Source organism: Lepeophtheirus salmonis, chromosome 9 (assembly GCF_016086655.4).
Source record: "Lepeophtheirus salmonis chromosome 9, UVic_Lsal_1.4, whole genome shotgun sequence".
NCBI classification, from domain to species: domain Eukaryota; kingdom Metazoa; phylum Arthropoda; class Copepoda; order Siphonostomatoida; family Caligidae; genus Lepeophtheirus; species Lepeophtheirus salmonis.
Window position 1 is genome coordinate 30,671,434 of NC_052139.2, and position 12,647 is coordinate 30,684,080.

Genomic DNA, 12,647 nt, shown 5'->3' on the forward strand with positions numbered 1-12,647 from the left:
CAATTGATATTTTTTTATTAATGAGCCTGTTGAAATGTTGACAAAATCTAGGGTCCAATTGAACCAACTCGACTTAAATTTATGTACGCTTAATTTCTATGACGTCATATACTAGTTTAAACATAAATAAAATTGGTGCATTGAGTCGTCACCAATGAAACATTGAGTTATATTTAATTAGGTACAATAGTCAGGGTCATCCATAGGGAAGGGGTTGGAGTCACTAGGATTTTTAATACCCCAGGAAATTGTCCTGGGAAACCAATAGGGTATGAGCAAACTAAAAAATATACTATCCATAACGTGATGTGACAGTCTGTGCCTTATTTAAATTAGATGTTTAAAAAAATATCGTATGCTAACAAGAGCTATATTTTACAGTGTGCATAAATAAAACGTACTGCGCCAATTAAAGCTCCATAAAGTCAATATTACTTGTAATTGGTTTTGGGTTATTAAAAATAAATTGTTTGGAAATTTATCAGCTTTCATTTCAACGTATTGCGATATGTCAGCAAACAACGAAAATGGAGATAAAAAGGCAACGAACTGCAAAACTTCTTCTCTACGCCCATCACTCTGTAAGGGAAGTTGTGAAGCCCTTGTTGGATGCCAACTACCCCGAAGTGGATTACTGTTGGCAATAAGACTAAGTATCTGACCATACTCAAGCTTGATGCAAGGAAAACCTCAACAATTTTTGGGCTTCAAATTTGTGGTCTCCTTCATCACCGGACTTCTCACTACTGGACTATGGAATAAGAGGCTTCGTGAAGAGAAGGCCTGGAAATTCCACAACTGTAATGTTGATTTCCTGAAGGTCTCGCTCAGGAGGAGGGGAATAATATGTCTTAATGACTACGTTAGAAATAGTTCTTGGTTGTAATTATAGGAATTTAGAAATACTCCTATACTACAGGGACGTCCACTGGAGGGCTGTAGCCCCCCCCCCTCCCCCTACGTCAATATAATTATGCGGATGCCCCTGTACTATTCAAATGTTGTTGTTCTTGATGAAGACGATTAAACTTTACTATCAAAAACGACACCATTTCCTTATGCACACAGTATACTCAAGAATAACATCATTCAAAGAGTTGCATTATTTTGTCACAAGGTGGCGTCAATCTCTATTCCTTTGTTTACAAAGCTAATATAAGTAAACAACGCTCATGTCTCATTTTTGAATCCCTGGTAATTCCAGGATGAGTGAGTAAGTATTAAATACTCATCCAAAATTAATTCATCTCTCCTACTTTGCCCCTCAAAAATATTAAACTTTCATTTATAATTTATAGAATGGCTTGATATAGGAATTAATTATTAAACAATTTTCATTTCAGTCTTATTTAAAAATGGTAGTTGGTTCTTTTTTTCAAATTATACTTACCAACTTCCACGGAGATTATTTAATTTTTTATTTGAAACAATATTTTGGACTAATTTTGAATGTTAAGTTGTGTTTTTGATATTTATCTACTGTTCCTGCAACTTCCTAGTGAGAAGTTAAACTGTGTAATAACAAAAGGTGTATAAAATAATTTCTAAAAAGCGGGAGCGGATTTTTCCAGTTGGCAATCAGATCATACTTTTTTCTTTTCCAAAGCTGTCATGATTAGTATTCAATTCCTGAAGACATAACATCGAAGTATCAAGTAGTAACTAGTACAACAGTATAAGTTCTTGTTGGACTCTGAGAGTAATTATAATTAATGATCAACCTCCTAATTATTCTTGACAATGTCCTTGCTTATTTCCGTCTCCCATCACTCCCTTGTCACAGGTGATATTAGATGATCCAATGAAATTTCATAACAGCTAACCCATGCCATTAATAATACTAGAAACTTGTAAGCGTAGAATCAAGCTCGCTCGCTACAAATAGACATGAAGATCGGATAAATTGTTAGAATGGGATAAGTCATGTCGTTGTAGTAATTTGTCAGTTCCAGTTACCAGTCGTATGTAACATTTTTATGGAAAAAAACCATATTCATTAGATTTAAATAGTCAAATCTATACCTATATCTAAAAAAGAGGGATGTGATAGGCTCGATTAATGTAATGAATACTGTGATTTGTGAATTTAACAGGCCTTATTTTTTTATATAGGTACATATTTAACTATTTAAACCTAATAAATAATTTTTTTTCTCGAGAAAAATATGACAAATGACCTTTTGAACTTATGTTACATAGTTGTATTAATGAGTAAATGATCAGTTTTTTTACTCCAGAGATGTCTAACCTTTTAATATAATGAACCGCATTGCCACTCGAGATATTTTATTTTGCCATATAACCTATTAAATTAAATTTCAGGGCAAATGGATTCATAAAATAAAACTATTAAATAATATACTATTTCAAATTTAGGCCAAATGTAAAAGAATAAAAATTTGATCGAATAACTTTTTTAGGAAAAAAATACATTTTTTGAGAAAGGCTATGGATTTTCCAAAAATTATAAAAAATGTTAATTGACAATTAAAAATATATATATATATTACAAAAACCAAGCCCCTTCCAAAATATAATCCTGCAGACGCTACTGATTAAAATAAAAATATAGTTTTGTTTAAGCCCTCACAATTTCAAACTTTGATTCATCAGAAAAATGCATAATGATCATTTGAATATTGTAAAAATTATTTGTATACTCAAATATTAAGAGGTATTTAAGTATGTAACTAATTGTATGGCATGATTTTATTGAGGAATTTAGTGAATCCGTCAGGGTAAATTCCTGAATTTGATTAATGATTGGGTTGTTCGATTTTGTTTATTGGTAAATATATCCTTAAACAACTTTACGAATAATAGGTTCAAACAATATGTAGATAATTATGTAAATAATACCGGTCTCCCCTGTTTTATTGAACCACAATATGCCATTAAGTTCAATCCTTTTACGCGTGCGCTTCGTTTGCCTCATACTCGGGCGCATTACTATTGATTAAAAACATATTTTGATGACGTCATTGAGTTCTCATTGGTCAAAAACAAACATAATTTCCTCCGTGTGGACTGTAAAACTAGAATTTTCTAGAAGTAAAAAAAAGCCGATTCCTATATCGTGATAAAATAGTATTATTAGAGTACTACCGAACTTAACTCTGTCCCCATAAACGATTCTTAGACCCTTGACAATCATGGAGGAGATTGACATAACCCAAGACAAGAGTGGTAAAGTTCTTAAAAAGATACTAACTCCCGGAGATCCCGCTAAAGGAACTCCTTGGAAGGGAGATGAGGTCACGGTGCACTATACTGGGACTCTTCACTCAGATGGGAGTAAATTTGATTCAAGTCGGGATCGAGGAGATCAATTCAAGTTCAAGTAAATCTAACATTTGTAGGAATATGCTCCATTGGCATTTTTTTATTCGTCAAATATTCATAAAAAATGGTTCCAAACTTTTCCCGGGTTAATTAACGTGGATTTCTTTGTTCTTTCCTAGAGTTGGTGTGGGACAGGTTATTAAGGGATGGGACATCGGAATCATGAGCATGTACATCGGAGAAAAATCTGTGTTTACCATCCAAAGCGACTTTGGCTATGGGGACATGGGATCTCCCCCCAAAATACCTCCTGGTGCGACTCTCGTGTTTGAAGTGGAACTATTCAACTATGAAGGAGAAGATGTGACGGAGAGTGAAGATAAATGCGTTATTAAACGGATCAAATCTGTTGGGGATGATAATGAGAGTCCTAAAGATGAAACCATTGTTGATATCTCATTTACAGCCCGCGTCGAAGGATCCAAAGAACCTTTTGATCAGAGGGATAACGTCAAATTCTCTCTTGGGTTTGGATTTGAAAATAATATACCAATTGGACTTGAGATTGCAATAAAAAAAATGGTTCCCAAAGAAGAGGCTCAAGTGACGATGAAGACACTTAAATATGCTACTCAAGTCTACAAAAGCTTTGATTCTGTCCCTACGAACTCTGTTTTAGTGTATGATATTACCCTTAATTCCATGGAACACTCCAAAGAGCGATGGCAATGTACCCCTGAAGAGAACTTTGAGACTGCCAAATGCATCAAAGTCAAAGGAACGGAATATTTTAAGAAGACTCAATTCGATATTGCCTGTAAATTGTACATCAAAGCTCTGGGTTATATTTCAGATTCTCCAGAGTTGAAGGATGATGGAAATACTGAACTTGAAGAGCTATCAAAATCTCTAGAATTAAATATTATCATGTGTTATTTGAAGATGAAGGAATGGCTGGAGGCTAAGAATAGGTGCGATACCTTTATTTCTTCCAACAAGGATTCTGCCAAAGCATTTTTCCGTAGAGGCGAAGCACTCATGGGACTCAGCGATCCTGCACTTGCCAAAAAAGACTTCAAAATGGTTGTAGAATTAGAGCCCGAAAATAAAGCGGGTAAGAACCGTCTCATCGAAGCCACCAATAAAGTTAATGAACAAAAAAAGAAAGAAGCCGCCCTATACGCAAATATGTTTGAAAAGTTTGCTGCTGATGATGTACGGAGAGAGGTAGAGGCTCAAAAGAAAGTCAAACCCGTAGAAATTGAGGACTGGAAATAAATGTTTTTTTTATGTTTTTAAAAATAATTGAAATTCATTTGAAAATAAAGGCTTTTGAATTGTCACTCTTTGAATGCTTATTTCAATTTTTCTCAGAATAAAACAAACAAGGAGAGCAAGGTTTTAAAAATAAGTATTCACGAATGGATCACTATTCCAGTTTCTCTTCAAACGTTTCCCAATTCTGACACTAACCTTAATAGTCTCTTAATGAATAGAGAATAATAAAACGTCAATTCTCTGAGCCTCATTTTATGGTGCCTGCCCTAACACCTAATTATTAAATAGACAATAACCCTAAGTACATGGTGTAAATTTATAATTAAACATAAAGGTGGGACATTCTGTTGAATAAATTAATATTAACCAACAGCACCAAGATTAGCTCCCCCCCCCCCAATGAATATTAAAACCACCTCTAAATAACAAATACGCCCCAAGCTATTATTTATAATTGAATTTCATTTTTATCTATAAATTTGAAAATAAAGCCCTTTGAATATTCACTCCTCTCTGAATGGTTTATTTCAACTATTCTCTGACTAAAAAAAAAGGGGATTTTAAAGTAAGTAATTAATAATATACAAGCAGTACCAGATGAATCACTCTTCTGGCTTTTCTTCTTCAAACTTTTTCCAATTAGGAACATCTTCCTTGGGGAAGAACACATTCGTGGACTTTCCTTGAAATAATCTGTAGAAGGGATCCTTATCATTCCAAATAAAAAAGGACATTGGATTGTCGAGCCTTTTCTGGAGTCCATGTTCTGGTGGAGCGAATCCATGATATCCCAAACGCCCATGGTAGATAGTAGCGATGGTAGATAAAGCGATAGCTCCAGATGCATATACACCGAGTCGAATGGACTTGTATGCAATACCAAGGACGGATCCAGCGACGGCAGAGGAAGCAGCAGTCGTGAAAGGACTGTATGGATCCTTGGAGAAACGAGTAAATAATTCTCTAGATGCAGTGAAGGAAATGGAAGCTGCGATGGCAGGTGCTGTCAAGTACAAGGCTCGTGCCGCAGTGCTGGAAGCTGTGGCCTGACGTGCAATGATATAGCGGTCCCAAACAGCAGCCATCAAACCTATGCATGTTCCATCTCTTGCAGCAATGACCAAGCGATAACCAAGGGCACCATCAACCCATCGAGAAGGCAATGGAGGCCCAACACTCATGTCCTTGGGATAACCCCTATATATTCTAGGCGTATGATGAAACCCCATAAAACTTTCATACTCTGTGGGAGGGGTCCATGGATTGGGATGACTAGAATTCCCATTAAGTCCCATTTTGGATCCAGTAAATTAAAGATGGAGAATAACTAATAAATAATGTTAAGCAATTTATTTAATAAATAAAGTAATATGTACTTCTATTCCTTGGCCTGCTCTAATGATATTATTAAGGGTAACTTTAGTGAACACTACTAATATCTGGAGTGGAACAAGACTCCTTCACTCAACCTCGTGCATGATCTGTACGTTTTTTTTATTCCATGCTTAACAAAAGGACTCCTAACTTTACTTTTCGAAAAAAAAATTCATTTTAGCTATTTTTTTAATTTGTGATGGGCTTCAAGGAAAAAATTAATAGGAATGTATGTGGAGGCCTCATGTCTAAATACTTACTTAAAGAACACTTTTGTTTCTCATTTGGATCAGGTTGTACAGTTGGAAGAGGCATTCGTTGTAGCATGTTACTTCATCTAAATTCTTGGATGCTGCTTATGAATTGACAGCAAGAGAGAGATAATTGTACGAACATTTGCTATTTAGATTTTAAGAAGAAAAAATACGCATCCCTTTTTATTAAGTTGAGTGACTGAGCCTTGTGCACTCCAGATAGTATAGAAGGACACCTTGGTTATTTGTTTCCCTTTCTAGCTTTCAGCTCAGCAGCTGGAGGCCTGGATTTTATTTCTAGCTCTGATGATTTTGTTATGAATCAGAATTATCCCTCCATACGTCCATTCATGACACAACGCAACCTCTTCATCCTAACCTACTTTTCAATATAAAGATTTGTCCAAACTAGGAGTAAGGAAGCTTATACAAAAATCTCCATTTGAATCAGTAATCATAATCTTGATTTTTAATCTATTATGAATGGTACATCTTCCATTTGAAACTGTAGACGTCCAGGCATAAATGTATTCTGTGAGTAAAATTGGTTGTGAGCCGTTCGTCTTGTTGCACCTATAACGCAATAATATTGTTAAAATAGATATCTCTGACGTAATGCATAACAATAATTGAGTTCGCTCGCATTCTAATATTATTCCCAAGTATTGAGACAATTATATAAACACCATCATGTGGTTACCTTCGGCTTCAAGAATCCAAAGGCAGCTCTGTCAACCTATTATCCACCTCTCTGTTCGATCTATATCTTATAAACAAAGGCTATACGGCAATGAAGAGGGTCATGACAAGAAGAATGAAGTCCGAAAAGAGAAATGGATTCGTAAACACACAATGCGTAAAAAGATGGGAGGAGACTATCGAGAAATGGTGCTTCAATACTCTAGAAACCCTCAGGAAAGCGGAAATCCAATTATAGATCTCCCAGATTGGAACCATCCGGACGGTTCCGTTGGAGTTCTTTCCAAAGGACAACAAACAAGAATATTGGAGAAAAAAAGAATTAATAGGAGACATTCTTGAATCGTTTAACATTGTGCAAGAAGCTTCCAAAATTAAGTTGCCGCAAAATAAATGCTAATTACGTTTCTGAAAAACATTTACTAGACTTTTTGTACACTATTATTATTTTTTAAAGACTTTAAATCGTGAATAAATCCATGTCCATGTTATAGAATAATTTAATTCCACTCTCCAACACTGATTGTAAAAGTATCGCTCGAGGACACATCGTCCATGTCTGTCTCTAGATCCTCACATCCTTTACTACATGATCCTTCCTGAATAAATTGCCCTTCAGATAATGCCATTGTTGGTGTCAAGTCTTTATCACTTACGACAGCTTTTTTGTAAGATCTTAGATCCGAAAAAGATAAGCCAGAGGAAGGCAAGGATTTGACGACACCTCCACTTAAACTCTCACTCCTACTCAGTTCCACCTCATGTGATCGACGGGACAAACTATGAAAAGAAACTTCATTTTCTGTCTGTTCCTCAATCGTGGATAAAAAGGAGCGGGTTTCCCCCATTGATAGAGCGTAGCGTAGTACTTCACATAAAGAGTCCGTGTTGGGCTCCTCTTCCGTTTCACCCTCTTTAGAATAGTTGTCATCCTCCGCCTCCAATTCTGATTTTTCATATGTATGTAGATTACGTCGAATTATTTTCATTTTTTCATCCAGAGGAAGCCTCTCAATCACAGATTTATCGGCATGTAAAAGAAATTTACTCAAGTTTTTACTCCTTTTTATGGAATCCAGTGTATGTGATGAGGTTTCACTTTTTTGGGAGGTATTGTATTCTGACAAGGCTTTGCTCTTCGTGGAGTCCAAAGTATATGAAATATCCTCTGATAGAGTATTCTGAGGACTTCCCTCAGCTTCTTCTACATCAGATTGCTCCACATCTCTTAAAGTAGAGTTATGCCATTCTACAGATGAGGATTTCAGACTTTCTTCTTTTAGTTGCTCAGTTTCACTTTTCGATAGCTCATCATCATGACCTAATAGAAAAATAACAATAATTACAGACACGGGGATATTTAATACTTTTCGACTCTTTACTTTCATTCTCCCTCATTTTCTCTGGAGATATATTGATGTTCGCGGTATTCTGAACAACGAGATGATGAGATCTTTCCCCCACCCTCTCTCTATTATCTTCCGCATGTATGAAATGATAGTACCCCACATTGGATTTGGGTCTAGCTTGTATGAATTCGAAAGAGCGTAATTTCTCAACGGATAAGCTTGGAAAGATATTAACTCCTTTGATGAGCTTTGTACTTAAATGACTAGGATTTCTTATTTTGGGACTGGACATTGGCTTATTAGGTTTCGTTTCTTGGGGAGGTTTTCTAGTAATTTTAAGAAGGAATTAGATAATATATATATTTTATGAAAGACTAGATCATCAATCCCACTCACCTATGGGGTGGACGTATTATACGAGTATCTAGCGATTTTTTCTTTTGACGCTGTATTTCTTCCTTTGTGGAATTTTCAAACTCACGAAATCGTTTTTGAACAACACCGTGGATCCTTGAGCTTTCATTAGGGAACCGTGGAGGAGGAGGTGGTGGTGGGCAATTCTTAGTGAGAGCAATGAGATCCGCACGAAGTCTTCCACACTCGCCCAGAAGGAATTCCACGGATTTAGTATCTAAGGTTTTATTCACCAAGGCCGTTGGCGTCATTTTCTTTTTTCCTTTCATATTTATTGGAATTCCGAGAGATTATGGATTGTGGGAGGATGTTTGAAGTGTATTGGAATGGATTAAATTTTGGGTTCACTCTTGATTTACATTACGATGATGATTGAAGGGGATGGAATCCAGGAATGAAATGGGGTGGAAATGTTCTCAACTGTTATTTATTTTGCCATTTTTTCTCTTCACTTCCTTTTTTTTCCCATCTCTAGGCTCTATTATTTATTATTTCATATTCTCTTCCGCCAAATTACTAAGGTAACTGCACTGAGTCTGATCTGACCAAGCTACTCCGGTTACTCCTAAGGCTAGCTAGAACACATGTGAAATGAGTGACTCAGTGACAACGTCGCACAATGTCCATGCATTCACATCAAAACTGAAACAAGTGACAAACGTCAAAACTCCTCTTTTTAGTTTTTTATTATGTATTAATATTTATTGATCGGATCATCATCATGCATTTCAAAGAGTTGAGTCGATGTATACAAAGGATTATCGTCTATGAGACTCGAGAGGTAATGACTTATGTCTCTAATTATTAATGACCCTTTTTGAAAAAAAGTATTTTCAATCATTTTTTTAATTCTTTCATAAGAGGTTTTTTGTATTGGGCTCTAATGATCGTCAAACTCACTTTAGAGTCCTCAAAATCAATCGTACTGAGCCGCACAGTCTTCAAATCACTGATGATGGACGGGTCTATGACCCAAAAGAAATTAATGATTTGGTCCGTATGATGGAAGATGGTAATAAATCCAAGGTTAGAGGGCAAAAAATACGATCTGGTCTTCAAAAAGTAGCTTCTGCATATGGAATTATTGGGTTTGTTCGATTTTTGGAGGGATACTACATGATCCTCATTAAAGCAAGGAGAAAAGTGGCATCCATTGGCTATCACTCTATTTATAAAATAGAAGAAACGCAAATGATTTACCTTCCACTCATTGATATCCGTGAAAATGGTGCGGAGGAAGCGCGATATCTTAAAATGTTTCAAGCTGTGGATCTCTCTGCTAATTTTTATTATAGCTACAGTTATGATCTAACACATACATTTCAATATAATGTGGAAATTCCAACTCATGTTATGACGAGTAATTTACCTTGATGGAGTATCTTATTTTTCTTACAAACTTTCCTTGTTTTTTTCTTCTTTTTTTAAATAGAGAATGGACGAATCTCAATCAAAGATTTTTTTCCATCTGATCATGTTCCATCCACTTTAGGATATATATCCACTCCTAATGAAAGATTTCTCTGGAATTCATATCTAACAAGTCCTGTTAAAGAGGTAATCCATGAAGATTGGGTCCTAAATATCATTCATGGATTTGTAGATCATGGTAATATCTGTAATTATGGGATATCCATTCTCTTGACATTGATCGCTCGAAGATCTCATAAATATGCTGGGACGCGATTCCTTAAACGTGGCTTAGATTTTGACGGGAACGTTGCGAATGAAGTAGAAACAGAGCAAATTCTTACAAGTGGGGGTTCTTATGGATACGAAACGACTTCATTCGTTCAGTGTAGAGGGTCAGTTCCAAGTCACTGGACACAAGACATTAGTAAAATGGTACCCAAGCCCCCTATTTATGTAGAATTGAATGATCCTTTTGCTATATCCGCTGGAAGACACTTTGACGATATGTTACAAAGATTTGGATCTCCTATTGTCTGTGTTAATTTAGTTAAGAAAGAAAATAAATCCAAGAGACGTAAACACGAGAGCATTCTGACCGACGAATTGACTAAAAGTATATCTTATTTAAATCAATTTTTGCCTCCGGCCCATCGAATTCAGTATGTTCATTTTGATATGGCGAAATGTCGAAAAAGGTAATACTATATAGTATTTTACATTAAAGTTTGGACTCAAATTATTTTTTCACAATGATTTACTTTCTTTAAAGTGAGAATAACCTGGTGATGCATCATTTGCACGAAATCGCTTATCAGGCATTAGCGAAAACTGGAATTTTCTATAATAGAAAGGGATATAGCTGGTACAAAAGTAAAGACCAGAACCGTTATTCCAAATTTTTTGAGTCTTTTATGAATCTAGTAAGGATTTAATATAATATGAGCCTAGTAAAAATACTTCTTGGATTTACCACTTTATTGTATTTAGCATCACAATCAAGAAAACGGAACCAAGCAAACGGGAATAATCCGAACCAACTGTGTTGATTGTCTTGATCGGACAAACACTGCTCAATTTGTTGTAGGAAAATGTGCTTTAGGATTTCAGGTACTCATTTTCTTTTCATATTATGATTGATTTGAAATCAACTTGCTTATATTATTAAAGCTATTTGCCATGGGGTTTATCGACCAACCTGTAGTTGAGTTTGAAACAGATGCTGCTAGAATGCTGGAAGCCATGTATGAGAGTCTAGGAGATACTATAGCTATTCAATATGGAGGATCGCAGTTGATACACAGGTAATAATTAATTATTTCATTCTTTAACAGTTAATAATGTATTTATGTATGTGTAATTATAGAGTCAAATGCTATCGGAAAAGGACAAATCAATGGTCAAGCAAAGCCAATGATATTACACAAACAATACGAAGATACTATAGCAATACTCTATCCGATGCTGATAAACAAATGATGATCAATTTATTTCTGGGTGTATTTAAACCTGTTTCAGGACGACCTCATATCTGGGATAAGGAATACGCCTCTGATATATGTCTTCATTTGCCTCACATGAAGCAAGATATTGATAAAAGCGGGTAAATGTTATTCCCTTATAAATATCTAATTAATAACAATATGACTTATAATATTTTGAATAGACTTCTACTGCGACATAACACTCAATGGTGGGATAGGCGTCTCAAGAAAAATCTTCCATTACCTTTGTTTTATTCTGAGAAAAACTGTGATATCGCTTTAGCTGTTGATGATGACGAGTTTAATTATCGCTTTGATTTATACACAGAACACTATCGTCCATTTGAGTTACAATACTTCAATGAATGCTTCGCTTATAAAGATACAAGCCATACTGTTAGGGATTACATGCCAGATTTCTGTTCAGAGTATTCTCCATTTGCAGTTCGAGACTGGCAAGGTAAATGGGAAGAGCAGGCCTCCTCTAAAACCAAAACATCATCCTTACAATCCTTTTTTACATCAATTACCTCTGTTGGATCTGTCGTTGGAGGTGGGAGTGGTGCCGGGGGTAGTGGAGGTGGGAGTGAGAAGTCTGGGGAAGAGTCTGAGTCCGAGTCGGAAGAAGATTCAGAAACTAACTCAGAGGAGTTTGAAGTAGTATCTTTGATGGATTTAAATTCCGAGTATAAATCCGATGCTATGGAAAAATATGCTCAAAATATGGAGTATCAAAATTTTCAAACGTTTTTCAAATCCTCAGAGGAAGTCTATGGATTCGCAATGAAGGATCCAAAATTTCCCGAAATGAAATTTTATTCAGACTACGTGATAAGTAGCGATAGGACATGTGGGGATAACTTGAGTGTCATTATGAAGAGGGGTAGTGTTTATCATAATGGAATATTAAAGACGGATCTTAATATTTACGCCAAAGCGTTTGCCATCCAAGAATATGGTTTTGATCAATTATATGTTTCTGAAGAGGACATTGCTGTCTATGAAAATTTTATTGCTTGCAATTATAGTGATTAATTAAGTTTTATGTTAATTATTGTAATACATATATGTATTTTTAAAAGTCATTAAGTAATAAGGTAAAT

The 12,647-nt window shown here is 35.5% G+C and overlaps 4 protein-coding genes across 5 annotated transcripts; 2 read left to right on the top strand and 2 right to left on the bottom strand.

Annotated features, from left to right (window-relative positions):
• Window positions 1-2,977: 2,977 nt before the first annotated feature.
• On the top strand, window positions 2,978-4,625 carry LOC121123915 (peptidyl-prolyl cis-trans isomerase FKBP4). Its single transcript, XM_040718975.2, has 2 exons — window positions 2,978-3,340; window positions 3,462-4,625. Exons 1-2 carry the CDS (start codon window positions 3,153-3,155, stop codon window positions 4,558-4,560), a joined length of 1,287 nt encoding a protein of 428 aa, XP_040574909.1. The 5' UTR covers window positions 2,978-3,152; the 3' UTR covers window positions 4,561-4,625.
• Window positions 4,626-5,062: 437 nt separating this feature from the next.
• LOC121123917 (uncharacterized) lies at window positions 5,063-6,337 on the bottom strand. 2 transcript variants are annotated; one of them, XM_071890835.1, is made up of 2 exons: window positions 6,195-6,337; window positions 5,063-5,887 (listed from the first exon to the last, which is right to left on the bottom strand). In XM_071890835.1, exon 2 carries the CDS (start codon window positions 5,853-5,855, stop codon window positions 5,163-5,165), a length of 693 nt encoding a protein of 230 aa, XP_071746936.1. In that variant the 5' UTR covers window positions 5,856-5,887; window positions 6,195-6,337; the 3' UTR covers window positions 5,063-5,162. The 2 variants fall into 2 exon arrangements, with proteins under 2 accessions (XP_071746936.1, XP_040574911.1); XM_040718977.2 differs by lacking the exon at window positions 6,195-6,337 and adding an exon at window positions 5,937-6,075.
• A 955-nt stretch (window positions 6,338-7,292) lies between these two features.
• Window positions 7,293-8,919, bottom strand: LOC121123913 (uncharacterized). The gene is made up of 3 exons (XM_040718974.1): window positions 8,633-8,919; window positions 8,270-8,562; window positions 7,293-8,208 (listed from the first exon to the last, which is right to left on the bottom strand). Exons 1-3 carry the CDS (start codon window positions 8,917-8,919, stop codon window positions 7,388-7,390), a joined length of 1,401 nt encoding a protein of 466 aa, XP_040574908.1. The 3' UTR covers window positions 7,293-7,387.
• A 17-nt stretch (window positions 8,920-8,936) lies between these two features.
• FIG4 (polyphosphoinositide phosphatase FIG4) lies at window positions 8,937-12,629 on the top strand. Its single transcript, XM_040718972.2, has 8 exons — window positions 8,937-9,431; window positions 9,512-10,010; window positions 10,083-10,758; window positions 10,833-10,983; window positions 11,051-11,170; window positions 11,231-11,364; window positions 11,427-11,663; window positions 11,727-12,629. The coding sequence occupies exons 1-8, from the start codon at window positions 9,372-9,374 to the stop codon at window positions 12,577-12,579; spliced, it is 2,730 nt and encodes a 909-aa protein (XP_040574906.1). The 5' UTR covers window positions 8,937-9,371; the 3' UTR covers window positions 12,580-12,629.
• Window positions 12,630-12,647: the final 18 nt, after the last annotated feature.

What these genes read in the sequence shown, in the direction of transcription:
- LOC121123913 (XM_040718974.1), bottom strand. Translation starts at nt 8,919, where the DNA reads ATGAAAGGAAAAAAGAAAATGACGCCAACGGCCTTGGTGAATAAAACC. An exon ending in ATAATACGTCCACCCCATAG is followed by an intron (nt 8,563 to 8,632) that starts GTGAGTGGGATT and finishes TAAAATTACTAG; the next exon opens with AAAACCTCCCCAAGAAACGA. An exon ending in GAAAATGAGGGAGAATGAAA is followed by an intron (nt 8,209 to 8,269) that starts GTAAAGAGTCGA and finishes TTTTTCTATTAG; the next exon opens with GTCATGATGATGAGCTATCG.
- FIG4 (XM_040718972.2), top strand. Translation starts at nt 9,372, where the DNA reads ATGCATTTCAAAGAGTTGAGTCGATGTATACAAAGGATTATCGTCTAT. An exon ending in TCGTCTATGAGACTCGAGAG is followed by an intron (nt 9,432 to 9,511) that starts GTAATGACTTAT and finishes TTCTTTCATAAG; the next exon opens with AGGTTTTTTGTATTGGGCTC. An exon ending in CAAGATATTGATAAAAGCGG is followed by an intron (nt 11,664 to 11,726) that starts GTAAATGTTATT and finishes TATTTTGAATAG; the next exon opens with ACTTCTACTGCGACATAACA.
- LOC121123915 (XM_040718975.2), top strand. Translation starts at nt 3,153, where the DNA reads ATGGAGGAGATTGACATAACCCAAGACAAGAGTGGTAAAGTTCTTAAA. An exon ending in GGAGATCAATTCAAGTTCAA is followed by an intron (nt 3,341 to 3,461) that starts GTAAATCTAACA and finishes GTTCTTTCCTAG; the next exon opens with AGTTGGTGTGGGACAGGTTA.
- LOC121123917 (XM_071890835.1), bottom strand. Translation starts at nt 5,855, where the DNA reads ATGGGACTTAATGGGAATTCTAGTCATCCCAATCCATGGACCCCTCCC.